The sequence below is a fragment of the Neodiprion lecontei genome, chromosome 2 (assembly GCF_021901455.1).
Source record: "Neodiprion lecontei isolate iyNeoLeco1 chromosome 2, iyNeoLeco1.1, whole genome shotgun sequence".
Classification (NCBI taxonomy): domain Eukaryota; kingdom Metazoa; phylum Arthropoda; class Insecta; order Hymenoptera; family Diprionidae; genus Neodiprion; species Neodiprion lecontei.
Window position 1 is genome coordinate 30,848,541 of NC_060261.1, and position 26,133 is coordinate 30,874,673.

The following is a 26,133-nucleotide window of genomic DNA, read 5'->3' on the forward strand; positions in this document are numbered from 1 at the left end:
ATACTTATGAAGCATGAGATATCAAAAACTCCGGAGAATTTACACAGATGTGACTTGCTGCACAGAGGATATGGTCGTGTCACGTTTCCGTGTATTCAAAGTAATTGGCTTGTGGTTGGGAGGATTGAGGGGGGGGGGGGGGGAGGGATACGATGAATCGCGCGAGTTCAGCGACAAGTTTTATTCGACGTGTAAGTACAGATTGCGATTTAGAGAACATACGTTCAGTGCTGTCAGTGATTCCGGCCAAGTAAGAAGTTCTCTCCCATGTGTTTTGCCCAAGACTTAAAACACTATCATAAAGGCTGGTACGAAAAATATGTCGATTTTGAAAACTTTTTTCTCCGACGGGTATCAGAGGAACAACATCGGATTTTTATATACAATTGGTGCAAGGTTTTATGAAGTTTCAGTTTATTTTTCATTAATGAATATCAATTGACAACGGGGTTATTGTTAATTCACAAAGTATATTCGGCTGCGACGTGAATCGTGAAATCTATTCGTCGGTTTGACTTGGAATTTGGACAGATCTTTAATTGTAATATTTTTTATCGAATGGACGTGTTTTTTTTTTTTTTTCCAATTTTCAAATTGGGAAAATGGGGAATTGGTGAAAAAAGAGTTTGATTATCGGCGCAAAAAAATACCTTCATCGTTTGCTATTAACAAGTTAATGAACATTTTCGTTTAATCATCCGATCATTCGATAGAAAATGTATAATCAAGGATCTGTTCAAGTTTCAAGTCAATTGGATGAATAGATTTTGAGATTCGATGCCTGCCATTTTGAAATATGTGGTTTTGACAGAACCACATAAGAAGATAGAAGTGTGAACTCGGTCAGTTTTTTGAAATTTAGTAAAACCTTGTTCGTAAATCAAATTCAACGTTTCAGGCTATAAGAATGTGGTAAAAATTAAAAATAGATATTTTAATAATTTGTTTCTTATGACAGTGCCTTGGAATTGTGCAACGTTTACTGTAAATTAATATACATTTTGAAGGGTGGACTGATTTTTTAAATGCAAGCAGAACAAGTGTTTCCATTTTCACCTAGACCTAGTTTCGATCATTTGAAGGAATTCTAACAAAGGGACAGATCGCAATGGATAATAAAAATCAAATACTCTCATAAAAGTTCGAAGTCTGATAAAGAGGCGCGAATATCTGCAGACAAAAATTTCGAAAAGAAATAAAATTGTTTTTGCACATGGGACTGTAGATTTGACGTATCTTATGGTTCACGTAACACTTCCTATTGATCGGACGCACCGTGACGCAAAATTCTTTCCGAAATTCCACGACCTTCGACGGAATCGCGAAATGTTATCTCCAGCGAGAATGCGTGATAAGAAGTATTTTGTTTTGTCCAGTCTCGATTAGAAAATACTGTTCAAAGGCCTACCTGAATCTTTCAGAACTGACATCTATTTCATTTTTTTCATACTTAGATCACCCATCGACCATATCGTAACCACGGTTCAATTTAGATCGAGCACCGATGCGTCGTGAAGTTACGCACATGTATTTTCACGTGTTTATAGCTAGCGAGAGATACACATCGCATCAAATTGCGCAATAGAACGTTACGCAACGTAACCGGTTCACGATATATATAACTACAAGAAAATTGATGGGCTAAGTCAACGTCTCGAGAGGATCGTTTAACTCTTGAAAAAACCTCAACTCGTCTTCAGCGCGTGTGGCCAAGGACATTACGATGCGTGCGAAACGGGAACACATAGACGACGGTGAGTGGAGTTAAATTAATCGCGAAATACAGCAGGCGGAGCATTTTTATGCACTCTGCAGGGCGGACTAAAGAACCCGGATTAGCTTGAAACGGGAATAAAATCCGAACGCGTTGACAGGTTTTTAAAAACTTTCTTTACCCCAAAATTAGTAGGCTAAGCCTTTTTTCGTTGCGGGTTTGAAAATTCCAAAAATCTTCTTTCCTTGCCCAGATACACGTTTTTGACGAATGGGTTTTGAAAACGTCGCCGAGAGGGTGGAAAAAATTAATATTTAATCATGATTCGAAGTTTGATTCTGGCTTTTAGCAATTCCCCTAGATACTATTCACGTGATGTGAAACGTTTCTTGTAATATCAGAATCGAATACTTGGGCAAAACATTTTTTTTTATCTTTGTGATTGTATAACCTGCTGCGTGATCGGAATGCCTGTTATTAAGAAAGTCAGACAGTTTCACAGTATCGGATGACTCGTGTTTTTAGCTAATCATCGTTGTTTCAAAGTCAGAGTGTTCGGTAAATGAGTTTACAACATGAATTTAACGTGTGCTTGTGCTTTATAGTCCAACCTGCCACGGTGGATAAACATTTTGATGCATTAATCAACGACGAAGAAACAATCGACTACGATCCGTCGGAAGACCTAACACCGACAGATTTCCCCGAGTGGTACGATGAAAAGTTATTCAAGGCGTAAGTTTAAGTTAAGTCTAACTTTGAGGCAAGTCGGACGGTTTTGATTTACACATTTTTTCCGTTCGAAATTACAGAGGTAAAGATTACTACGACTCTAATATGGTCGGATTAACCGCAGCTAGCCTGGCTGGACTGATATCGGTACTGTCGATTCCAACGATTCTAAAAGTCAGTCAAAAACACCTCCTGATGACGGATCACGGAAAAAATGGGTGATTTTTGGGAATTTATACTTCGACAACTGCAAGCTTTATTATCATCGCAACCAGTTGATACGAACCATTGTTATTGACAATAACTTAAGCCATTTTACTCGGTGACACGTGTGTGCCCGAAATTTTTCAAAAACGGCTCCACCGATTCACGTCGAATTCTTCGTTCTCCTAACAAAATGACCACCGTTCGAATTTGAAATTCTATTTCACGTATAAGATATAAAATATCTTTTGCTTGGCCAAAAAAGTTATAATGGCTGTGAAGTAAGTGGAATCCTGGTAAAGAGGATAACATCCGAGAACACTTTCTCCAAATTTGAAGCGAATCTTTTAAGCATACTCGAGACATCGTGAGCGCCGCAAAAACATGTCATCGAGCAAAATGCTTCCTATCAATTGATTTTTACAAGCAAAAGTATTCAAACGTGAATAAAATACACTCTCGTCAAATCGAACCATTAATAGTCAAGGTATAGCTTCCAAACAATCACTCACTTTTTCGATAGTCTACCCGATATATACTACGTCAATGCTTCACTGTACAATATGCGAAATCTCTTGCTTTCAGGTTCTCATTTACACTAAACAAAGTGGAACGTCATGCACAGCATTCAAAAGATATTTCGAAACAATTTTACACAGTCGTGCTTGGTACATGGACGATGCTACGACCAAGGGTTCGGAGTGAGTAGATTGACCTTCGCTTCCATATCCTTAAGTTCAAATCGGTGTTAGCATACCCGGTGAGGTTGATTGTGCAAAAAAAAATAAAAAATATTTTGATTGTACACAAGTTGAATAATTTAATAATAATAATTATATATTTAGAGGCAGAAGGGAGGGCACTTTGCTTAAAAATCATTCTTTGGTTCTTCCGAAGAAGTAATTTGTAACATAACATTTAGAGAACGAAAAATGGTATCGTGCAAGTGAGTAATACCTAACCTTCTAGTTTTGCGATCGGTTGTAGCTGGTTCCGGTCACTTAACGTGGTTCGATGGAAGCACATGATCTCAAGTCGACGATCTTTTCGAGATGGATTTGGAGGAATCATGCAACGTGACATGGCGTACACTCAGTTCGGGTTCTTGGGTTACGTTCTGATCGAGCCAGAATATCTGGGCCTGACCAACACTCCGGAGGAACGAGAAGGAATCAATCACTTTTGGCGAGTCCTCGGGCACATGCTCGGCATTTCGGATCGGTAAGTAATTCTCATTACGCCTGTAAAAGTTTAAATAGTGAATTATTATCGACCACTGTAAATCTCGCGTGGCCATTTTTCACGCGTCTGAATTTTACTACCTGAACGAAACTGTCACAAATCCGGTTCGATTTCGGTTTCAGATTGAACATTTGTCGCAAAACCGAAGCCGAAACTACCCAATTGTGCAGAAGATTGCGAACCGAAGTATTTGCAAAATACTTCAAAGAGCTACCGCCAAATTTTTTGCACATGGCGGAGGTAATGGTTGACGGATTGTGGGTCATCGACACGACCTTAAACACGGATACAGTTTTCGCCGTGGCTTACCGTTTGAATGGGTTGACATGTGGGTGTATATTTTTACCCGTTGCCTTGACGCACGTATTCGCCATACCGAAATCTGCAATTAGTTATAACTTTAACGTTTCTCTTACAGATCACAAACCCCTGAGCACGTGGAGCTGGCTCAATCTGAAGTATCGTGAACTTATTTACACACTTCTTGGTAATTGTTATTAAGAAGTCAGATAGAATGATAGAATACGTTTAAATCACACGTAGTGCGCAGTTCTTATTTTCGATTCACCGTCACTCTGAATTTCTCATTTCCAGGCTCATCCATCTTCGGCCCTGTATTGCGTGTGTACTTCAAACACTTGCTAGCATTCCAGTACTGGATGACACTAAACTTCCCAGTCGTTGCATGGATTCGGTACGGAAAAGAAGAATCTAAGATAAATCCCTATCCAAAATTCAAATAACTATGACGTGTCACGTTTCATGTATGTTTCTTTAACCGTGATATTATTTTAACCGAACCAGTTTCAAAGAAAAAGGAGACAGCCCTTCAAATAGCAATGATATGTAAGTGAGCAATGGGATTTGAGGGTGAAGAAAGTTATTAGCGAAATGTAACGTGACGTTCGAAAGTGTTTAGTGAGTAATTTCACATCGCGTTCGTAGAATATTGGTGGGATAAGTATTGCAACATCTTTCAATTCAAAGTCTTGACTTGTTTTTCTTTGATTCTTTAATCTTCAATTGACTGACTTCAGTTTGATTGGTATCAACCGATAGCGAATTTAAAAGATGCTTTTAGTTATAACAACATTTTCGTATTACGCTGACAAGACGACTATCAAATTATCCTGTCGGCATAGTTGTAAATAACTTGCGGATTTTTCACGCGAAAAAATGTGATAACAGTAAATTAAGATCGCTGTATTTGTGCAAGCTACGGGGTATTAAAAAACTTCAATAAGAAATAAGAAATATTCCATGTTTTTTTACCAATAATTACAGTACACCTTATACTTTTACCCGTGTATTTTTTTCTTCTATTCCTTGAAACTTCTCACATTCATATTTACGCTTCAAATATACGGACAACGTTGATTTTATTCTGAAAGGAATTTTCAACAGATGCGCAATTATTTCCAAGGGCGTGACTGTTACGACAGATGTGTCTGCGTTTTTGTTCAAATAATTACTCACGCAAAAAGAAGGTAAAAATGTGCTAAATCACGCGGACGGTACGACGATGCAATACGACGTAGCCCGAAGCACATTATCGAAACAATCTCTTCTACCGAGTATCTGAGCCGGACGCAAAAATTGTTTAACCGAAACGCATTTCGAGTCATCGATTCCTTCCAATCCAAAATTTCATAGCTTGTGAATATGCTATTTTTTATACAGATGGTCAGTAGCGCATACATAAGCATTGCACATTTCGGAACATGAAAATGATTCGCGATTTCTTAAACTCTTAAATTTCCGTTCAACCTCAATTGATTATACAATATTTTTCAGAAATGGATGTCAGTCTATATTTAGTTTACAATTGTAATCGCTAATGTATCGCGGTTCCGTAATGAAAAATAATGATTAGTTATGAAGTATTAATCTGTTCTTAAGGTTGTCATTATGTTTTTCTGGTATCCTTATTCCACGTCGTTATCACTGCGGGCATCGGGACATCAGAAATTCAGTAATCTGGTTGATTAAGATCTTAAAACCAATTTATAGTGTGCAACAGTCACGCATTTGTTGTCATCGTAGAGAGTATATAATTATCAGGTACGCGTTAGATAGGGCTTTTACCTCTCAAGGACGAATTAACTGTAAGTTAAAGTATGAAAAATTAGAAAAAAGGAGAAACCTCATTTCAAAAACCCCCAGAAATGTTATGTGATCCAATAATTTAAAAAATGATTCTATAACTATCAAGAACGTTCAAGACGATTTTCAACCTTATATTTTTTATATGATCGTAATGTTTGCGGGCTTATTTTGCTCGTTGACCAGATACTCATAAATTATCTGAGAAACATTAGAGAAATCTTACGTTATATTGCGATTAGAACGCGCAAATGTAATCGCTGACGAACATCTGTTAAAACATACTTGGACAAATCTATTTTTATTCAATTTAGAGATGCTTAGGTTAGGTTAGGATTAGATTAGCAAAACATCTATTTTGCCGTATTCAAACATACGTTTGTTAACAGTAAATAAACTCTCCTCTCAGCGCAAGGTCGCAAGCTATATCAAAACAAAATTCAAGATCTTGACTTGCGCAGTTCGATCGCCATCTCGTCAAGATATGAATTTAATTCCCAGTGGGGATTCAATCGGCGCTCTGTCGTTGAATATAAGGTGAGAGTCGTTAAACGTGTTTTGCATAAGTACTCTGCAGTTAGGCGGGACAAGATGCGGTCCAAGGAAAAACACATTGACGATGGTATGTATACAGTTCTCATATCGAAGAAAATTGCGTTCCACATCACTTTTCAAGTTTAATCTAATTTCAATTGTGAGATGCTTATCGCGTATCACTGTCAATTAAAAAAACCATGCACGGACATGGGCGATTTAAAAAAACTACTTTAACACATACTTGTCACCATGGGATGCATTTCACAGTCCAACCTGCGACCGTGGATCAGCATTTCAGGATACTTGTAGCCGACGAAGACACCATCGACTACGATGAGTCTGAGCAAGTTACTCCAGCGGATCTTCCCGAGTGGTATGATGCAAAATTGTACAAAGCGTAAGTGTTAAGCTCGAGTTTCAATGTTGGGTTAGTGATGATTTGGAAATTTGGTTCGATGATCTAAATTCCGTTTGACATCGCAGAGGGCAAGATTACTACCGTTCCAACAGCCTTGGATTAACCACTGCGATCATATGTGGTCTTGTAGCTGTGCTGGCTGTTCCTTCGATCTTGAAGGTCGGTATTATAGTATTTATGAAGCATTCTGCGATGTAACTTGTAACTTGAGAAGAAAGATGAAATGCGTTCGTGCCGATACCGCCCCTTTCAGTATCGTCGTTACTCTTCGGCTGTATTCTTGAAATCGTCCGATTGCGCTTCGTTGCAGGTTCTCATCTATACCAAAAAGAGTGGAACGGCATGCGCAGCGTTCAAAAGATATCTCGAAACAAGTTTGCATACTCGAGCGTGGTACATGGCGGATTTGAACGTTATTAATTCGGAGTAAGTGAACGGAGCTGGACTTCGTTACCTTGCGTTAAGTATCGGTTGCTACAAGTAGCAGAATAACCGTAAGCTCAATCATGTCTGACCTCGGGTTATCCAAATCTGGCCCAGCTGGTTCAAGTCAACGAATACAGTTCGCTGGAAGCATTGCCTCGCAAATCGACGAGCCCTCCGGGATGGAATCGGGGGAATCACTCATCGGGACATGGCGCTCACTCAGTATGGTCTGATCGGCTACGTTCTGCTCGAACCGGAATCTTTGGGTCTGACAAACACCAAGGATCAGCGAGAGGGAATCAACCACGTGTTGAGAGTCGTTGGACATATGCTTGGCATTTCAGATCGGTAAACTGTCATTCCTATACGTGTAACTGAGAAACCAATTCAATTGCGTGAAAAGAATGCACGCACCGATAAATATGGGGCACTCCACTTGACGTCGGTAAAGGGTTGATCGTGACATTTTTTATTTTCACCAAGGATTTTTCCTACGCTAGTACGTCCCCTGAAAAACTGCAAAAGAAAATTTTCAAATTATTTTAATCACTAGTCTTTAACCCGTGATTTTTTAAAAACATCTCAAAAACACCCAAAATTATTTTTTTATCATTTTATATTCACATGTATGACTCGTGCTGCAGATTGAACATTTGTCGGAAGAACGAAGCTGAAACTACGGCATTGTGTAGAAGATTGCAAGCCGAGGTATTCGGCAAGTACTTCGAAGAAGTTCCTCCGAATTTTGTCGACATGGCGACAGCGCTGCTGGATGGGATGTGGAGCATCGACATGAGCATAGATACCGGGGCCATTTTTGCGTTCAGTTACAAGTTGAACAGGGTGCCATGTGGGTTATCATTTCTGTGTTATTTTATCACCAGGTTTATACTCCGAGACAGGGGGTGATTATCTAATCGCCTTAATGTTTTTTCAGATACAAAACCTCTGAGCACGTATAGCTGGCTGGTACTCAAATACCGCGAAGCATCTCACAAACTGTGTGGTAATTATAATTGCCTGGAATTAATGACGAAATTCAATTATTCGCAACGTTCAGAAACATGTTATACAAAATTGCAAAACATGAATTCGATTCGTTCACGCCTTTGACGAATGCGATAATTAGCCAAAGTCCAACTGCGTTAAGGGGGGCTTTGCTTTTACACAGCTGAAAATAACGCTTTATTTCAGCATTTTTCGTCGATTAAATTCGAGATTTGCACATGCATTTGTTATGTATTATTAGAAAATATTGTGTAATTACCTGAATACATAACAAATATATGTGGAAAGCTCGAATTTAATCGACCGTACAGTTTGGTCAGGAAAAATTCTCAAATAAGACATTATTTTATGCTTGGAGAAAACAAATCCTCCCTTAATTTTAATGACATAGAAAGAAAATAAACACCTTATAAGTGATCGCAGCAGTTGAAATGACCAGTGACGAGTGGCTGTAAAGATTCTATTGACGTAAATTGAAACGTTTCTTCACTGGTTCACAAAATCACTTATTACTCGTACATAGATGTACTTTGTCACACAATGTTACGTTTCTCATTGTATCGAGGTTTTTGGTTTTGCATAATTATCATTTTATCGCTTTCAGGAACTCCCGGCATCGGTGTCTTTGTTCGTGCGTATTACAATTTTTTAATAAACTTTAATTTCTTGCTGATAAAGAAATGGCCGGTAATAGCTTGGCTTCAGTACGGCTTTGAACAGTCCAAGATATATCTGTACCCGCAACTGCAGAAGTAAGAAAATTTCGCATAGAAATTTTATAAACTACTAACATTAGTTTTTATTACATTCATTTAAGGGGTAACAAATTATTATATACCTATAAAATATGGTAACCATGGACGCAAGATTCAATACGGTCAGAAGTAATTTCGAAGTATATGTTGACAGAAGAATATTGAAATGATTATTGATTCTTTGAATAAAATAATTAAATTTCAAAGACTACAACTTTTCGAATGAAAAATTTGGATTGATGTATTGTTTGGATTGATGTAATGTATGTGCACTGTTCAATAATAGTAAGTACTTTTTAGCAATTCTTTGACAAGAATTTTTGAGCTATTATTTCACGCATCGATTTTTTATCATTAATTTATACGTAATGTGACGTTGTGTAGAGAATGTGACTGAAAATATACGATAATGCGTTATTCAGTTTTTTGCATTTTATAAAAATTTCCGGCAAGGTAAAGAGAAAAGAACTCGAGGCGTTTGTTATAAATTATATAATTTTACTAATAATAACCAGTAAAATGTGCCAACTGTGCGTTTTCCATTCTGCAACCTTAACACTTGGGCGAAAAACCCCCGCAACTGTTCGAAAACTTGCGTATATATACATAATATATAACTCAATTATAACCCCTTTAAATTTACACGGAAAAAATGATCAATATATACAAATCCGGGCAATATAAAAATAACTGCGCAATCAATTGCATATGAATATATGCAGTCGTCGATATGCTGTTATAAACAATTATTTATAACTATAGTATAAATATATTTACACTTATCGAATCGTGAGTCGAACATACTTCTAATTATAATATCAGAGTCGATGACTCGTTTGCAGCAGCTGTACGATTCAGGAACTTTTCGTCATCTGGGAGGAATAATTTAGGGTCAAAGCTCGAATCGTTTCTCATTTCGCATATTGCTCCTTCAATACTCTCCTTAAAATCTTTCCGGAAGGATTTTTTGGTATGGTATCAACGAAGATGACACCGCCTGAAAAAATGAATTATGGAAAATAATTAGGCAAAATATCACATGTGTGCGTGTGTCAGTGTGCGCAGGTAACATTGATACGAAAGTTGTTAAGACCTTTCAGTTCCTTATACTCGGAAACTTTTCCCTTGACAAAGTCTTGCACATCCTTTTCTTTGAGTGTTTTATCCTTTTTGAGCAGGACAAACGCCCTCGGTAATTCTCCGCTTCGTTCGTCCGGAATACCGATAACAGCGGCTTCCTCAATGTCCGGGTGCGTTCTGAGCAAAGCTTCAAGTTCCGCTGGTGGAACCTGACGAGGAAAAATGAATTGAAATTGTTAGAATTGTCCCTGCCCCACCCACCGAGTATTAGTACACAATCAACTCATATTTCACTGATTGCCGGTGAAAAAATTAAGTCTACTCGAAGACAATGGTTGACTACATGCCAATCGGAAGATCGCGAATATCGATAAATGAATGAAAGTTGTCGGTAAATTGACTTTTTCTCGGCAAAATATAGTCAAGAGATGTCTTTACATTTTAATCATTAACTAAATAATGTTGTCGATCTGTGTTTTTATTTATATATATATATGACTGAATATGAATGTTCTGATTTTTTTATAATAGTTATCATTTTGTTAGCACTTCTTGTCAGTTTAAAGGTAATTGAATTTTCGAGCCGCTGTCTTTTCTGTAACCCACCCATCGCTTCGTAAGTGAATTACCTGGAAGCCTTTGACCTTGATGAGTTCTTTCAGTCTATCGGTGATATAAAAGTCGAGTTCCTCATCGAAGTAGGCGATGTCCCCTGTTTTCAGCCATCCGTCCGGTGTAAGGGTGTTCTTAGTTGCCTCCTCGTTGTTGTAGTAACCCTTCATCACGTGGTCACCGCGGACCCAAAGTTCCCCAGTTTTTCCGGGGGTTACGATGTCCTCCTGGGTCGACAGGTCAATCAGCCGAGCTTCGGTGTCGCAGATCGGGTTCCCGATGCTGGCGTATTTTTTCGACTTGAGTGTTTGCAAAAACGTAACCGGTGAGCTTTCCGTGAGTCCGTAACCTGAATGACAGGAAAGAAGAACGCCGTTCGATATAAGGAAGCCAGATGTGACGAAGATATTGTCCGATGATTTTTCTTTAGAATTAGTAATCTTCACCTTGGATGAACTGCAGTTTCGTTTCGTCAATGTCGAATCGATGATAAAACCTCTCGACGTCGGTACCGGCAAGAGGAGCAGCGCCGCTCGTCATCACGTGAATTGATTCGATGTGTTTCTTTGCAACCATCGGGGCTGTGGCCAGAAACAGAAGCAGCGGAGGCACGAGGAAGAAACACGTAACCTGAATCGCATGGATGTCGAGTGCGGTGTAAAGACGGCGAGACACTGGGATCCTTTTTTTTTTTAAAAAGGATAAAGTGCTTGCTTACCTTGTTTTGTTCAAAAACGTCTATGAACCCTTGCGGCGTGAATTTCGGAAGAGTGATTAACTGTACTCCCAGTTTCAAATTTGGCAGCATTACGGCGTTCATTCCGTATATGTGAAAAGTAGGGAGTAACAATGGCGCGATTTCCTGATGAGTCTCTGAAAAGGCGAGTCACTTTACAATCCAGAGATTTGCGTAGACCTGAAATACAATTACTCCGAGAATGATTAAAAATTACAAGATGACTCTTTAAAGGGTAAATTCGTTAATACTTTGGCAATTAATCTCATTTTAACCTTTTTTTACTGTGGAATTATCAATAACAAATTTACAGAATAGACAGAGGCGTGATTTCCCCGTTGAAAGTTGTCCGGAATATTATGCCTGTATAGACGATTTTAATTCCAAGATACAACTATTCCACATAAAGTACGAAGACCTGCTGAACACCTGGCCAATTTCACGAAAATTGTTTTACCATATAATTGACATGCAAGTTTGAGCCCGTAGAAAAACCAATATGGCGTCTGTTTCGCACGCTTGCGTTTGTATTTACGGGGTAAAATCGCTCCCGGCACTGATCAATTACTCAGCTTTGTTTCATGCCCAACAAAATGATGGCAAGAGTGTTCTCGTTATAATTCAACGTTCGATGAAAACTTGGGAGCTCATATTTCAGGTTGTGAAAGTCACGCGCGTTATTTGTTTCACGCCGATTGTCACTTACCGGTAGTTTCTTTCCACACGTTATCGTCAGTACTAGCCTTCACTTGTTGTATGTTGGCGATCAAATTTTTATGGGACAACATTACGCCTTTGGAAAGGCCTGTCGTACCGCTGGAGTACGGTAAAACGACTACGTCGTCAAAATTCCATGGATGGTTTGGCACTGGCGGCAATGACTTGCCTCTATCGATGAGATCCTTCGGTGAAATAACAGATGAATTATGAGAAATTTCACGTTCAAAGTAACATCGGAGTTTCCCATAACTTGTAGAAAATAAAATTGGTCATAAATTGGGTAAGATTTGCTGATCAGTGTCTATATTTTCAAAATAATACGCTTGAAAATTTTACAACCAAGTGTAAAAATTTGTAATATCTTCACTAATTCAATTGCATGAAATTCTGTATCCAAGTTATTCACGGTATGTAAAATCACGCGTACGTGTTATCGGAAAAGAAGTATTCGATGTTCTCGTTTTCACATCACACTGAGGATATAATAAGTATACTGGATGTCGCCTTGAATGACACGGATTCGTACGAAAATTTCTCGTTAATATTTTGACAATTTATGAAAAACAAAAGAAAAGAGCAATAAGAATTGGACATACTTACGATAAGTAAATTATTCGCGAGTTACTCTGTTGATAATTAATCAAGCCATAATTAAACTAAAATTCATAAAACATCTGTGACAAATTACTGATCTAAGTAAAAACGATTCAACCGTCCACAGCGTATACTTTGGGTGATTACATACGCTGAGCTAACAACAATCAGATTAGATGAAATCATGCGATCAGAAAACATTCGTTATCTCTGTTGTTATGACAAGTGTGAAGTGTGTACAAAGATATCCATTCATTCACACGCGCTTGTCGTACGCCGTGCGAGATACGCAATCTCGTAATACGTACGTTGCTTGAAATCCAACAAAACACTCGGTAGCTGCTTTGTAATTCTCGAATTAGTTTAACCGACCGACGCGTCGGACTTTGAAGCCGTAAGTCAATTTCCATTTTAGTATTTTAAGTAGGTGCAGAGAAGTAAGTAGGTAAGTGCAAGGTGCAAGGTCGCACAGGCTGGCTTACGAGCAATGCGATCTTACCTTGAAAGGTATCGATTCCGACGGCACAGGTAACGTCGCGTCGTCGATTACAATGAACGGAGATTTTGACGGGAGCGTTTCGCGGGTTGCATTCAGAACCACAGGCGCTATTTCAGCGTTAGTGATTACACCCTTAGCTCCGGAATTTATCAACTGCCTTCTTATTTCGTCTGAAAAATATTAAGTTATATGTCAGCACACTGCGATGCATGCCGTGCAGACATGAAGATATTTATCTGCTGGCACATTTAGACACGATCAATTCATCGATATACTTTGATAGTTGCTGATTATAACTGTTTGCTGTTCTTCTTTTTATTCTGGTCTTTCCCTGGTGGAAATAATTTCGACACCTAACTGCGAATTTGACTTTACGGTTAAGTAGAGATATTCGGACACTTTCGTAGTTTCGGGCATAGAATTTTTGGGTAGATTATCCCACTTTTTCATGTTTTCATTCAATTCATTCAATTATCCAAAATACAACGATTTTCGACGATTTTCCACAATGTTCATAATTTACTATTTACTCCATCTCTTTGCTCCAAAATTGTCACAACTGCCACTCCGTAAGTCGTTCTACACGAGTTTTGGATGTTTTCCCTGAACAAACCGTAAGATTTACAATAATAAGAAGAAAAAACTGATCACAAGCGTTGCGTCAAACAAAAATAAATTTCCTTCTCTTTCTCGTAGCTACAGTTTTTCTTCGCAGAACCCCGGATGCGGTTTGGAAATTCTCATCCGTATATGCATGTAATAAAACAGACTGCAATAGCGTGGTCAAAAACAGGAAGATTCTATAATATAATACAATAAATTCTGCGGACAATAAAAAAAAAAAAAATCTTCCGTGCACTATTACATAGTAACGTTTAGTATTTCGTGATAAATTAAAGACTTTTCAAGAAATAGTTGAGGAAGAAAATGGTCAAAAGTGTAATGGATTACCAACTGTGTAATGTGGATTTACGGTAGTTACGATGAGTCCGGCTTCAACTGATCCTAGAAAAGCGATAGCAGTTTCGGGCAGGTTTGGTAGAACCAGAGCGATGACGTCACCGGCCTTAAACCCCATATTTAGAAGGCTTCTTGCAACCCAATTCGACGCATCTCTGGCACCGGCGTACGTGTAACGACGTCCAGTGACGCCACATTTCTGTAAATTGAAAAAACAAAAAAAAAAAAAAAAATGTGTGTTAACCTAATTACAGTCACATTCATGTTTTATGCTTAGGTATATTGCATAAATGAATTATCGTGTAATGAGTTATTCGCTGAATTGGTAAATGGGAAATTTTCACCTAGATATGAATGGAAGAGAATTCACGTAGCGTTCTGTACCATGAAAAATGTAGGCGGTGTAAATATTTGATTTATAATCGCATATTTGTTGTTTACTTTTGATCCTGGAATTCGTGCTAATCGTATTTGTGTAAGGCTATAAACCCGAATTAAAACATGACAGTAAACACTTATACAGATATAGGAATCGACGAATTGATTGTGAATCGCGAGTTCTTATCTTATAAATTTCTACACACGTGCGGATTGAAATTTGGAGTTTGGAACTGGTTGTTTGGACTTTCGCCTTAATCATTACAAGCATGATTGTCGAAAGTATCAAATCTCCGAATGACGTTGTTACTTTTATATTTATACACAGGCAAATTGTGTCTGTACCAAGAATATTGTTTTAGCGGTGTTTGTTTTTATTTTTAAACATATTTTTTTCTGTACGGTGTATACAGCATTTGTTTGTGTGAATTATTGCGAAATCGTTGATAAATTTGAGATATTTCATTTTTGATAACGATTTTGTCGCGGTTTTATGATGAGATAAAACTTTAAAATTACTCGTGTCTTCGGTCAATTTGAACTTTATAAACAAACTTGAATAATGGTTGTTTCAAAATTTTAAACATGTACATTACACGTTAAATTTGATTCATTCGGTAAACGCATCAAATTGTTCTTGTAATTTCGTGTATTAGTATTAACTCCGCGATATTTTAATACATCTTTGCGGAAAGCGATTGCATGAAACGAAAGAACAGAACACATAACGCAATCAATCGTAGTGATTCGGATTAAAACAAACTTCCACAAGAAGAAAATTACCAAGCTTCTGCAGAACTACTCGTATAATATATTTGCATTGCGTTATCGTTTGCTGGGGTGTAATAAATTCAGACATCCTTATCTGTTACAACACGAAGACTATACGTAGAGTCTGATCATTCAGCGGCAGTTAAAATTTCCGTATTTCCTAAAATTATCATTAAAATGTAATATTATGCAGTTTGTTTTCAGCTATCGTGTTTTGAATCCTTCGTCCGCCACGGTATACATAATATTATATAATATTATAAATAATTGTACTCGTATATGCAAATCATATATATCTATAATACCTACCTATGCGTATAATACCTGACGCGTAACAACTTGAGTTACGAAATAGTTATTTAACCTGTGCATTATAAAGTCCAAGAGAATTAAATCAGTCACGGTCGTTACCCATACATTATACTCCAGGATGGTAAATGCACAGTTTATGCATTCGGTATACTCGTTTGTGCAGCTTGTGCAGGTTGTTTTTTAAAAAACGATACAAACAAATTTAATAAATTCATGTTTACCGACTTGCATAATTGATTAGATTCCTTGAATAAATCTATCATTTCTAAATCAACACTGAGAGAAATTTTTAGTTCGGCTTACCGCTCGGTCCTTAAGTATATTCATTTTTTACCACAATCGAAAAATATAGTTCTAGGTAGAAAATTAAAATTAGTTTTCTAGCTGTTACCGGAAAGTCTAGAGTCCGTTACTATTCTTTCTCATTACGATCACTGTTGCGATATTTTCTTGCAACTGTTGCGATAATTTAACGCTCGTGCAAGAATAAATTGACGTTCAAGCCTTATTTAACTCACAAAGTAGAGTAAACCTCGCAAACTGATTTTGCGTTGCAATAACCAAGAAAGGATCGACGATTGCGCAAAATTGTTAGGCGTACCTCATTTTTCGTAATTCCAACAATATTCGAACAGTTTTTTCAACGATACCTGTTTTACCGAATTTTTCTAGTTACTATAACAAATGAAATTTTTCTCCGGGAACACGTCGCTTATGAACAATTATATTCACTCACCAGGGCTACTTTGTCTCCCCATTTTCCCGTGTTTTCCCATACAAATTCGTGCAGCGGCATCGTTGGATAATTCATGTTGTTGAAGGGGGATTTAAAAATTTTTTCACCGTTTTTTCCCTCCTGAATCCTCGTCGTCCTCGGTTCCGTCGACATGGACCTCGACGACGAGTCACGAATTATTTTCCCATTCTCCATCAGATTCCACATCTGTCGAGTGCCGCGTCTAAGAGTGGTCATTTTTTTTTTTTTTTTTTTCGAATATTCACCCCTGTTGGTAATTGTGTTTGAATTCAGAATCGACAGGCTGCTGGAAATGTGAAATAAATTCATTTGCGAGTTGGATAAAAGCACGGTGTGTTTTTTACTTCGTAGGTAATTGATCGTGCATAATTTTACAATATGCCTATTATTATTTCTATACGAACTAAATTTACATAGCAGTGCATGCTACTTGGAAAGCATTGAGAAACTTGGATTTGAATTAAGCTGATCAATTAAACGAAGTTCTCGTCCACTTTCTATAACGTTATTCACACTCTTATCGGTACGCTAATGCACGAAGTTATTTGCGTAGTTTGTAAAAAGTAAATTGCCGAGTAATGCTTACTGTTTCTATATTAGTATCTAACCTATTTTCCACTTTCCAGCAAGTATATCACCAATTACTAAAAACTATATACTTCGATGTTTTCTCTCGGAAAATAAATCTGTTCTCCTGCTATCGCAATCAGATCTTCGGTATAGATGGTGAAACACGCGTTAAATGGCCGAGGAGGAATTCTTATCAAGGAATTGACAATTACTACAAAAATAGTGACGTTACAATTCCTCGTGGATATTTTGTCCCGAAAAATAAATTAGAGACGACTTTTAACAAACATCGAGAATTACATTTTCAAACTAATTTTAAGCGTTCATGAGCTTCCGAGTTAAATAAGTCGAATTGCGCCACAGAAATGACAAATATATTTATATATATATATATATATATATATATATATTTATTGTTGCACCAACATCAAAAATTGTCGCAAAAGTTACAACATAATCAAATAAAAAATAGTTGCACATATTAGATTTTCTGGTTAAAGTTAGAACATTTATTTTGATATTGTACCCATAATCGTATTATTTTTTTACGGTAAAAAATCGTAACCGCAATTAGAAATTTCTTTTGGTACACATACCCGCTATGGAACGTAAGTTGACGATAAAAAGAAAAATAATCGTTCAATAATATGGCATACAGTTGACCCGAAGCGTGCGATAATAATGGATCATTTTATACGTTGTACGTAGAGCAGACGATCAATTATTCGTAATGCAACCGATTACATTCAGCAAGTAAGATCGTGAAAGGTAAAGCAACCGATTTTACTGAAAGTACACATTTTCATTCGGTACAAAGCTGCGGTGGGATTTACAGTGAAAATTTGGACAGCTTTCGAATACCAGACGTTTGGAATTCAAGCCATGTCAGTTCGCCTGCAACTGATTGGCCTGACATAATCCCGAATGTCAATTGTGAGAAGTATTGTGTCACCGTTTCACTGTCCGAGAGCGCGAAACCTGTGACGGATCATAGCAATAAACAAAGGAGACCGATAATGTGTAAAAATAAAATGCAAATTGCTTGAACCGGTTCCAAACGGCACGTTCAAAGTAGCGAAACAGCGACAGCTGGTAAACACAAGTCACTTGGCAATTATGTGTAATGAAATGTATCGGTAAACGGTTAAAAAACTAATTATTATGTACACGAATTCAAAACTCGCTGCTGGCAAAGTAAATCGGCATCGCGCAGGCGCTCCTCTCTCTCTCTCTCTCTCTCTCTCTCTCTCTCTCTCTCTCTCTCTCTTCCTCTTTACGGCGGGGCTTACGACCGCTCATAATTCATTCGAAGAGATAAAACAAAACCCAAAGTCGCTTTTGCGTAGCAAAGAGCTTGACTCCGAGCTTTTGAGGATTTTTCGAGTCCCGGGAATATTATTATCAGTGCAGAGCGACTCGAACAACGTGCGGTGAACGCGCGGGTGAAAATGGATCACCGGAAGCTGATCAATCGGAAGTGAGGCGTTGCGGGGGCTCGCGGGAATTTAAATGCCCCATCCGAGTGCAGAAAATCAGACGGCCGTGGAACACACGCGACAACCGAACTAATAATAGGTATGCACTGTACCTTACCTACGCGCTTAATTGTTAGCCGCCAACCGGTACGCGATCCTGACTGCCACTAACGTAAGATGCTCCTGCCCGAATCGCTTGACTCGTGCCGAGTTGCCGGCGTCGCGACGCCGGATCCCCACCGCGACGCTTTTCGAGCTGATCATTCAACGCTACGTTGCGATAATATGAGGATTGTCAGTGAAGAATGCGGCGAGTCGGTGATCATTCGGAGCTGGGTTCAAGTTTCGAATTTAAAAACTTCCGACAGCGCCTGATTCTGAATTATTTATGTGGCGAAAGTTTAAGTGAAGAGATCAATAACGTTTCGAATGGTCCGAAACCCGACGGCTCAAATTAATTAAGTTTCGATGGAGGAGAATTCTGAAAAATAAAGTTTCGGTGAAGTAAAGTTCCGAGAGTTAAAAAATACTCACACACCGTAGTTTATTCAACGAGAGGGTGTGAAAAATCAGAAAAATCGTAAATCAGATTCACCAGGATTTCGAACGTAAAAATATGGAAAATTCAAAGCACAGGAAGATCAAAGTGGCGGAATCTCACCAAGCCAGAAATTCACGGTATTGAATATCTTCGATCATTCGGAATTTCAATGTTTCATATCAAACTTTTGTCATTTTCGCACTTTCGGAACTTTCACTTACCGAAGTTACGCTTTTTCACAAGTTTATCCTTTCGGTACTTTTTGAGCGTCGGGTTTCGGAACATTCGAATTAAACTTTGACGTTTCGTCAAAGTTTGATTTCTTTACTTCAAGTTTCGCCACTAAAAAATTCGAAATTTCTCGCTTTCGAAACGTTTTAAATTCGGTATTCCATCCCCGCCCCGATCATTCGTCCCTCTCGGTGCCCGACGCAAAAACACCAATCAACATGCATTGATTTTAAAGCGGATGCAGCTTCACTTGTCCGGAAACAATTTTATTCTCTTCGTCCACTCTCCGGTGAATTGAAATTTTTCACAAAAATCGGGACCAGAAATCCAAACAAGGAATGAATACGCTCTATTCCATACATTTATACATAACTAGCCGGCCCGGCAGACGTTGTCCTGCCCTTTCCGGTAAGTGCGCGGTAATGTGTTAACAATGTGCAAAATGAGTTAACGATAAACATATCTATATAGCCATGACCCGTCGTCTCGACAATACAAATGTATCGTATGAATACGACCTCAATCGGTCAAGTCGTTCAGAATTTACGCGATCACAACAGACGAACGAAAAGAAGAATTATATATATATGTAATAAAGATATATAAACATATATTTATCTAATAGACGCGTCGACCTCTTCGCAAGTAGAAAGTCGTTCTTTCGTTCCACGAGTCCGTCGTTTGCATACCTATGCAGAACACACACGTGCACACATACGTACATCGCGTATGCACACATGTAGTTTTATTTATTTATTTTTTTTTTCACATGTTGGGAGACCAGACCTGAGCAAGTACGATATTCGCATTAAAACCAATTATCGCCTCTCGTTGTAGTTGGACATTTTTTTTTCACTCAAAGAAATGTAAGTTAGTAGGTTAGTATAGTGTCCTTATTATTTTAACCGGTTTATAAACTGCGAGAATTTTATTGAAACCTAAGTGGGCACATATACCGTTCAAAAGTTGAAACGACGCATTTCCGAGTATTTTACTCTTTCCGGCCGTCCTAATCGTAAGTTCATTACAATTCACATACATATCAGCCGCGAATCGTTGAGCGTTGAGCGTTTAACTAATCAGCAAGATAACAAGTTGATAAACCGTGTGCTCAGTAAATAAGTAATTCCGAGGTACATTACGGATACAAGAGATTTAAACGAAATTGTATATATCGCCGAGCAGCAGTCATCAAGTTTTTTTTTTTTTTTTTTTTTTTTTGCCAGTTGCAACGGGTAATATTTAGTTTTCTACCGTCTGTGGAAATTACATTGGTAACTGTAACTGATCACAAGTTTATCTTTACGTAGGTGTTATCGGCTGTCTTAATGTTCGTGTTTATTTAAAATTTACTACAGTCTCGTTGACCTCAATCAATGAGCATATCCTACGATAATATTCCGATAGCTGAAAAAACTTCAGAGATAAAGAAAGAGTGGGAGGTGTATTTGACTTGATCCGCACAGCAGATACATTTACACTGACGTATAAATTACCATCGTTATTATTATACTACTTTTAGATCATCCATATGGATTCTTACGAATAATATTTCTACAGTCTGCTACCCGTTCATTTATTAGATAAATAAATCTATTCTTGCCATGCGCCAGATTCATTGAATCGTGGTCACCGTGAGGGAAGTAAAATTTCGAGAATTCATCAACAGGATATTCGAGGTATTCAATTTTTGGTAAAATTTTTATCATGCTTGTAGTGGGTAAAAGTTAATTATCGTCGACATTCGCGCTGCAAACAATTTCTTACAGCGGGCAATTAAACAACTAATTAACGTAATATACTGTACGAATCGATAAATTGGAAACGGAACTATGCATCCATTTGCATAATTATCGTCCTGTATATTCAACATACGCAAATACAAGCGTCTAATCGTGAGCTGTAATATTGTGCTTTGTTTATTAACGTGTGTAAATATTTTTAATTATTACTGCATGTATGTAGCCTCATCGAAGAACCTTTTTTATGCTGCGTTTCACTAAAGTTATACAATGACTGGACAGAAATACCAACAAAATATACATACATATCTATGCATAGTACGTTCCACGTGAATCGCTGAATCGCTAATCGTTTGTGGGATAATTCACTGAATAGTTCTGATCGCCTGTTTTAGCGCTTAAATGATACACGTCTTGCGAATAACGTACGTATCACAGGGTAAAAAATGAGTAGTACCTTGAGAGTTTCGGGAATTGCTCTTCCAAAAAAATTCTGAAACATATTTCTAACCTTTATAAAGAAGCCCCGATCTTCAGCATATTGGGTCCTTGGGATTTTCGTATTAAAAAAAATTCATGAAAAAAAAAGGAAGAAAACAATTAAGTTTTCATTGAAATACGTGCCATTTTTTTGATTTACAATATTTTTGACAACAATTTTACAATTTTATTCCAAAGCTAGTCCACTTCGAAGTAGTCTTAGTCTCGTAAGTCAGTTTTTCATAAAGTATATTTATTTTGAGAAATGAATAGTGAATTTTCCGGGGAAAAAATGACATTGGGCAAGATTGAAAGTCTATCAGGTTTCGATGAAATGAATGACGAAATAAATTTTTTATTATTGAGAAACTATTTCATTATGAAAATATGAGATAGAAGGTTCAAATAAAATCAGAATAATCGTTATAAATGTGGTTCGGCATTTGCGCATTCAAGGCACATGTATATGCGGTAAAAAACCGCACATCGTCCGCAGGCACGTCAAACACTTTTCTTTTGATTTTTGGTCTAGTTTTCGTTCACAAATGCCTCATCTTGTCAGATTCGGAAAATACGGCCCTTCTCAACCAATAGAAAGTTTCTGTTCATTTAATATCGGTGCAATACCACTTCGGATATTTCGGTGAACTCTAAAAGACTCTACTCTAAACTGACATCTTCGACTTCGCCGAAGGTATCATCGCCTTCTGCAGAGTAAGAATCCTCGTCAGGCAAACGATCTTCTTCGTCCGAAAATGCCTCGTACAAAGCCTCTTCGTATCCATTATTATCGATCCAGGCTTCGAATATTTGTTTACTCCGGGGATAGTAAGACATCTAATAGACATGCGTTTACAGTGATTATTGCGGTGAAAAAAAATATTTTCATGCACAAAATGTTACTCACAATGAAAGAAAAGAAAGTCCACGTAGAAGTGTTGAAAAAAAATTTGCTCCAATTTTCACTCAAACCACTATAAGTTACACACAGGTGACAGATTGACCCCAAGCTCACTTTGAACTGCTCTAATTCGCAGCTGACGCACGACTGATCTTGCCTATCTGTTTGAATACAAAGTTTGAACCCTCAATTGAAGGTAGATGGTGGGGCAGGTCAAAATTCCAGCGGGAACAGTTTGAAAATTTCGAGTGTAAATGGTACGGGGTTAAAGTTTTCTCTGTATAACAAATATACGACATATAGTATAGTTTAAAATTTCGCAGATACCTATCAAATTAAAATCATTTCCAAATTTGATCAGACGAATATTTCCCCAATCGATAAGTAAACCTGCTATTATTAAAAATGGCACGAACATTTCTCTTTCAACTAGAAAATATCGAAAACTACTATAATCGGAAGAATATATGTGCTTACCGGATTTTTTTTCTAGTTGTACATAATAATATTGACAGTATATAAACAAGGTACAATTATTTACTATTTTGTTAATCGCTTTGCAAAGCCTGACATTTTTTTTTCTCATTGTTGTGTAGTGAATTAGTGAAACTTTGATATTTTGAGACTTGTCAGATTTTTCTTCAACTCCAATTACATTCACTACGACGACTTCCGTACGACATTAGTTTTCACTTTCCATCACCCTCGTTGATGTAAGGAAAGTATTGGTTTTGGTCGAAATTCACTCTTTCTAATTTCAACGAATCTTTACGTTTTCGGACCTCTAGTAATCCGACAAACAGGTTTTTAAAAAAATGTCTTTCCGGATGTCCATTTGTCGGTTTGTCCGACAAACTCCCGCGGTGATCTCGGGATCTGGCAATATTTTTCCCCGCAGCTTTATAATGCAATGTTCGTTATTGATATTTATTAAGATTGGATACGTGAACGAGAAAAAGTAAAGTATAAAAGAAAAATAAAAGCGGAAACTAAGCCGTAGTGAATAAATTCCCGTTAGCCTGGTACTTAGGGCAAATACCTCTAGAACATACCTGAGTCCCGTCAAAATCCATTTGTAACATGTTTGAGGGTCCAGTTGTCAGGAGAATAGAATTGTTATAAATTATTCATCACTTCAATGACGTTAGTTGTACTGGAATTGAAACTAATATTATTCACCTCGATACTGAGTGTTCATACCGGCAATTCTATTTAATTTGTAACTCAAGATACACAAGTTTTTCCTGTATTAATAATTATTCTCCATACCATGTTAATCGTGTGCAATTATTGGCCGTCAGATTAAAGCAAAATCAGGAATGATACAACGCGACAAAACGTTTTTCGCTTATGTTTTTTTCATTCTATATTTTTTCAAGAATAACGCTGCAGCCACAAAATTCTTTCTCATTATATCATTCGGTGTAGCACCATTACACCGACCACAACCTAATCATCTGAACGGTTTCATACGTTCATACTTAGCACGATGAACTTGAAAAAATAATGAGAGTCCATACGTCTCCCAAATCGTAGACTAATAACTTCCGGTTCCCGTGGCTCTTATACTGGTTTGCCCATTGTACTAGCGACTTGAGCCTGAAATAAAAAATAATTAGTCAGAGGAAATGAGCTTGAAGTACTTTCATATACCGCTTGCTGGTTTATACTTTTTTTCGATTTTCCGAATAGAACAAGATCACCACGACACGTAGTTTATATTTCACAATACAGATGCTGCAACTTACCTGCCGGAAATATGCCACCCGGTATCAAGCCTACTTGCTTGTGATATTCCTCATCCGACAACGGATACTTGAGCCATTCCTTCAGAGATTCCGGTGGTGGACGGGTTCCGGGGTTGTCTGGAAACGAATATCTCAAAATGATCATGAATGTTTGTGGCAGACGCAGGCGAATAATTCACTCACTGTTAACGCTACGAACAACGGTAGGAAAAATTGAATCTAATCACATGTTTTCTTTCTTAGAAGTGGTTGTATGTGTACTATGTGTGGTATAGTTTCTACACATGGAAGTGGAATGCTATTCATATGGTCTCACACTTATCCGGATACTAAGTATCTAAAGTCTGAGTAAAGTCAAATAACGTGAAATTGTTAACAAAGATGCAAAAGCTTAAAGTGAGCAGTACTTTGGGATATGGTCGACTACATTGGCTTTAAATATCTCCTTTGACTTCACTTTCTGCTAGTAATGAGTAAGAAATAAGTCGCTATGTGTGATACTAGGGATTGTAGACATGGACGCCACTATCTTCACCGTATATATATATTTGTCATCCTACCGATAATTCCAGGATTATTGGGATCGAACAATTGTCTCCTGTCGATGGCGTCACGGAATTCATCGCTTGGCATTCGGCGAACGAAGAATGGTGGTTTGGGATGAACAGGTGCTGGGAAAAGCGGGGGAACAATTTTTTCCGGTGGAGGCTCCGTAGGGGTGTCAGTTTGTCGTTCGAAATGGTTCTGCTCGTTTCTATTGAGGGAACTCAGCCGCTGGGTCATGGCACGCGGCCGCTGTGACTGATCTAAGCGATACCGTTCAAAGTCATGCGGTGACATTCGGCCAAAGATAGAATGTGTACCGAGAGAGCGGGACTCAGGTTCGTGAGTTTTCTTGGATGTCTTTTCTGAGTCTTGCGTATGGGGTTCCATCTGCGTTTGCGATTTCGATGGTACCAGGTATTGGCGAGCCAAGGATCGGTCCGGAGATGGTTCGACGAGCGGTGAAAATTGACGCATACGATCCCCATGATCCGAAATCTGTTTCACCCAGTTGAGCCGGGATTCCACTAATGAAAAGGATCATAGATTGGAAGACCGCAAAGTTATGAGAAAATCTTTAAAATCACATTGCGTGTAATAATCTTTTGCCAATCATGGAGAAGTTACGATATTGTGTCGTAGGATTTTTTTTAAAGAAGTTACACTCGCTTGTAGAGAAATGGTTTTTCTTTGTTATTAATTTTCTCGTACCGTATTTCAATGCGCCGCTCTTGACTCCAATCAGCAAGCATCCGTTTGAAATAAAGAGCATCAGCACAGCTTGCTGCAAGTGAAGATAGCGAACCCAATGAGCCATTTTTTCAGAGTTACACCTGTACAGAAAAATGTCATTAGTATATATGTAATATATATATACAGTTATATACATACGGTGATTCGGTATTGCGAAGGAAAAAAAAATCACGATAAAAAGGTAAAAAATGTACGTATAAATATCATTTTAACCCAGTATTCCGGCTACCACCGTACTTCTATGTGGCACAACGGTGTACGCAAGCTGTGGCGATAGTAAAACATAGAAACATTATAACCAAGTAAAGCTGTGATCTAAGGTGGGGGAGATTTCGCTTAAGATTTATACGAGTCTGATGGAAATTGTTATTGAAAAGCGTTTGATTAACCGGTAAGTAATTACATTACAAGTGAAAGATTGTTCTTTGGTTTTGTTGATTTCATGGCATGAAATAGGAATAAGTAATACGGAGCCTAGTTATGAAATATCCATTGTTCTGTTACCATGCTGATTACAACAAATAATTGATCAGCTATTAACCTGGCTATATCATCGTGGTCCAGTTTTGGAAATTCTTGTTGTAAAATCAA

At 37.8% G+C, this 26,133-nt stretch overlaps 4 protein-coding genes and 1 long non-coding RNA gene across 15 annotated transcripts; 3 read left to right on the top strand and 2 right to left on the bottom strand.

Moving 5' to 3' along the window:
* Nucleotides 1–195: 195 nt before the first annotated feature.
* Nucleotides 196–5,193, top strand: LOC107218828. Of its 6 annotated transcripts, none has more exons than XM_046732200.1 (9): nt 196–308; nt 1,548–1,754; nt 2,320–2,449; nt 2,527–2,620; nt 3,236–3,351; nt 3,638–3,871; nt 4,015–4,220; nt 4,311–4,379; nt 4,487–5,193. In XM_046732200.1, exons 2-9 carry the CDS (start codon nt 1,724–1,726, stop codon nt 4,633–4,635), a joined length of 1,029 nt encoding a protein of 342 aa, XP_046588156.1. In that variant the 5' UTR covers nt 196–308; nt 1,548–1,723; the 3' UTR covers nt 4,636–5,193. The 6 variants fall into 6 exon arrangements, with proteins under 6 accessions (XP_046588156.1, XP_046588155.1, XP_015512333.1 ...); XM_046732199.1 differs by having other exon boundaries at nt 206–308; nt 959–1,754; XM_015656847.2 differs by having other exon boundaries at nt 208–308; nt 1,455–1,754.
* A 1,296-nt stretch (nt 5,194–6,489) lies between these two features.
* Nucleotides 6,490–9,777, top strand: LOC107218827. The gene is made up of 8 exons (XM_015656846.2): nt 6,490–6,617; nt 6,800–6,929; nt 7,016–7,109; nt 7,261–7,376; nt 7,491–7,724; nt 8,021–8,226; nt 8,314–8,382; nt 8,989–9,777. The coding sequence occupies exons 1-8, from the start codon at nt 6,587–6,589 to the stop codon at nt 9,138–9,140; spliced, it is 1,032 nt and encodes a 343-aa protein (XP_015512332.1). The 5' UTR covers nt 6,490–6,586; the 3' UTR covers nt 9,141–9,777.
* LOC107218818 (4-coumarate--CoA ligase 1) lies at nt 9,617–18,864 on the bottom strand. 6 transcript variants are annotated; one of them, XM_046732194.1, is made up of 10 exons: nt 18,726–18,864; nt 16,538–16,844; nt 14,332–14,539; nt 13,381–13,550; nt 12,274–12,469; nt 11,550–11,704; nt 11,278–11,461; nt 10,849–11,180; nt 10,233–10,428; nt 9,617–10,136 (listed from the first exon to the last, which is right to left on the bottom strand). In XM_046732194.1, exons 2-10 carry the CDS (start codon nt 16,772–16,774, stop codon nt 10,051–10,053), a joined length of 1,764 nt encoding a protein of 587 aa, XP_046588150.1. In that variant the 5' UTR covers nt 16,775–16,844; nt 18,726–18,864; the 3' UTR covers nt 9,617–10,050. The 6 variants fall into 6 exon arrangements, with proteins under 6 accessions (XP_046588150.1, XP_046588152.1, XP_015512322.2 ...); XM_046732196.1 differs by having other exon boundaries at nt 16,645–16,844; nt 18,722–18,850; XM_015656836.2 differs by having other exon boundaries at nt 18,722–18,850.
* A 119-nt stretch (nt 18,865–18,983) lies between these two features.
* LOC124293070 lies at nt 18,984–24,911 on the top strand. The gene is made up of 2 exons (XR_006902979.1): nt 18,984–19,783; nt 24,214–24,911. It is a non-coding gene; the product is annotated as an uncharacterized LOC124293070 (long non-coding RNA).
* On the bottom strand, nt 23,087–25,616 carry LOC107218843. Its single transcript, XM_015656863.2, has 4 exons — nt 25,501–25,616; nt 24,807–25,316; nt 24,247–24,363; nt 23,087–24,097 (listed from the first exon to the last, which is right to left on the bottom strand). Exons 1-4 carry the CDS (start codon nt 25,604–25,606, stop codon nt 24,084–24,086), a joined length of 747 nt encoding a protein of 248 aa, XP_015512349.1. The 5' UTR covers nt 25,607–25,616; the 3' UTR covers nt 23,087–24,083.
* Nucleotides 25,617–26,133: the final 517 nt, after the last annotated feature.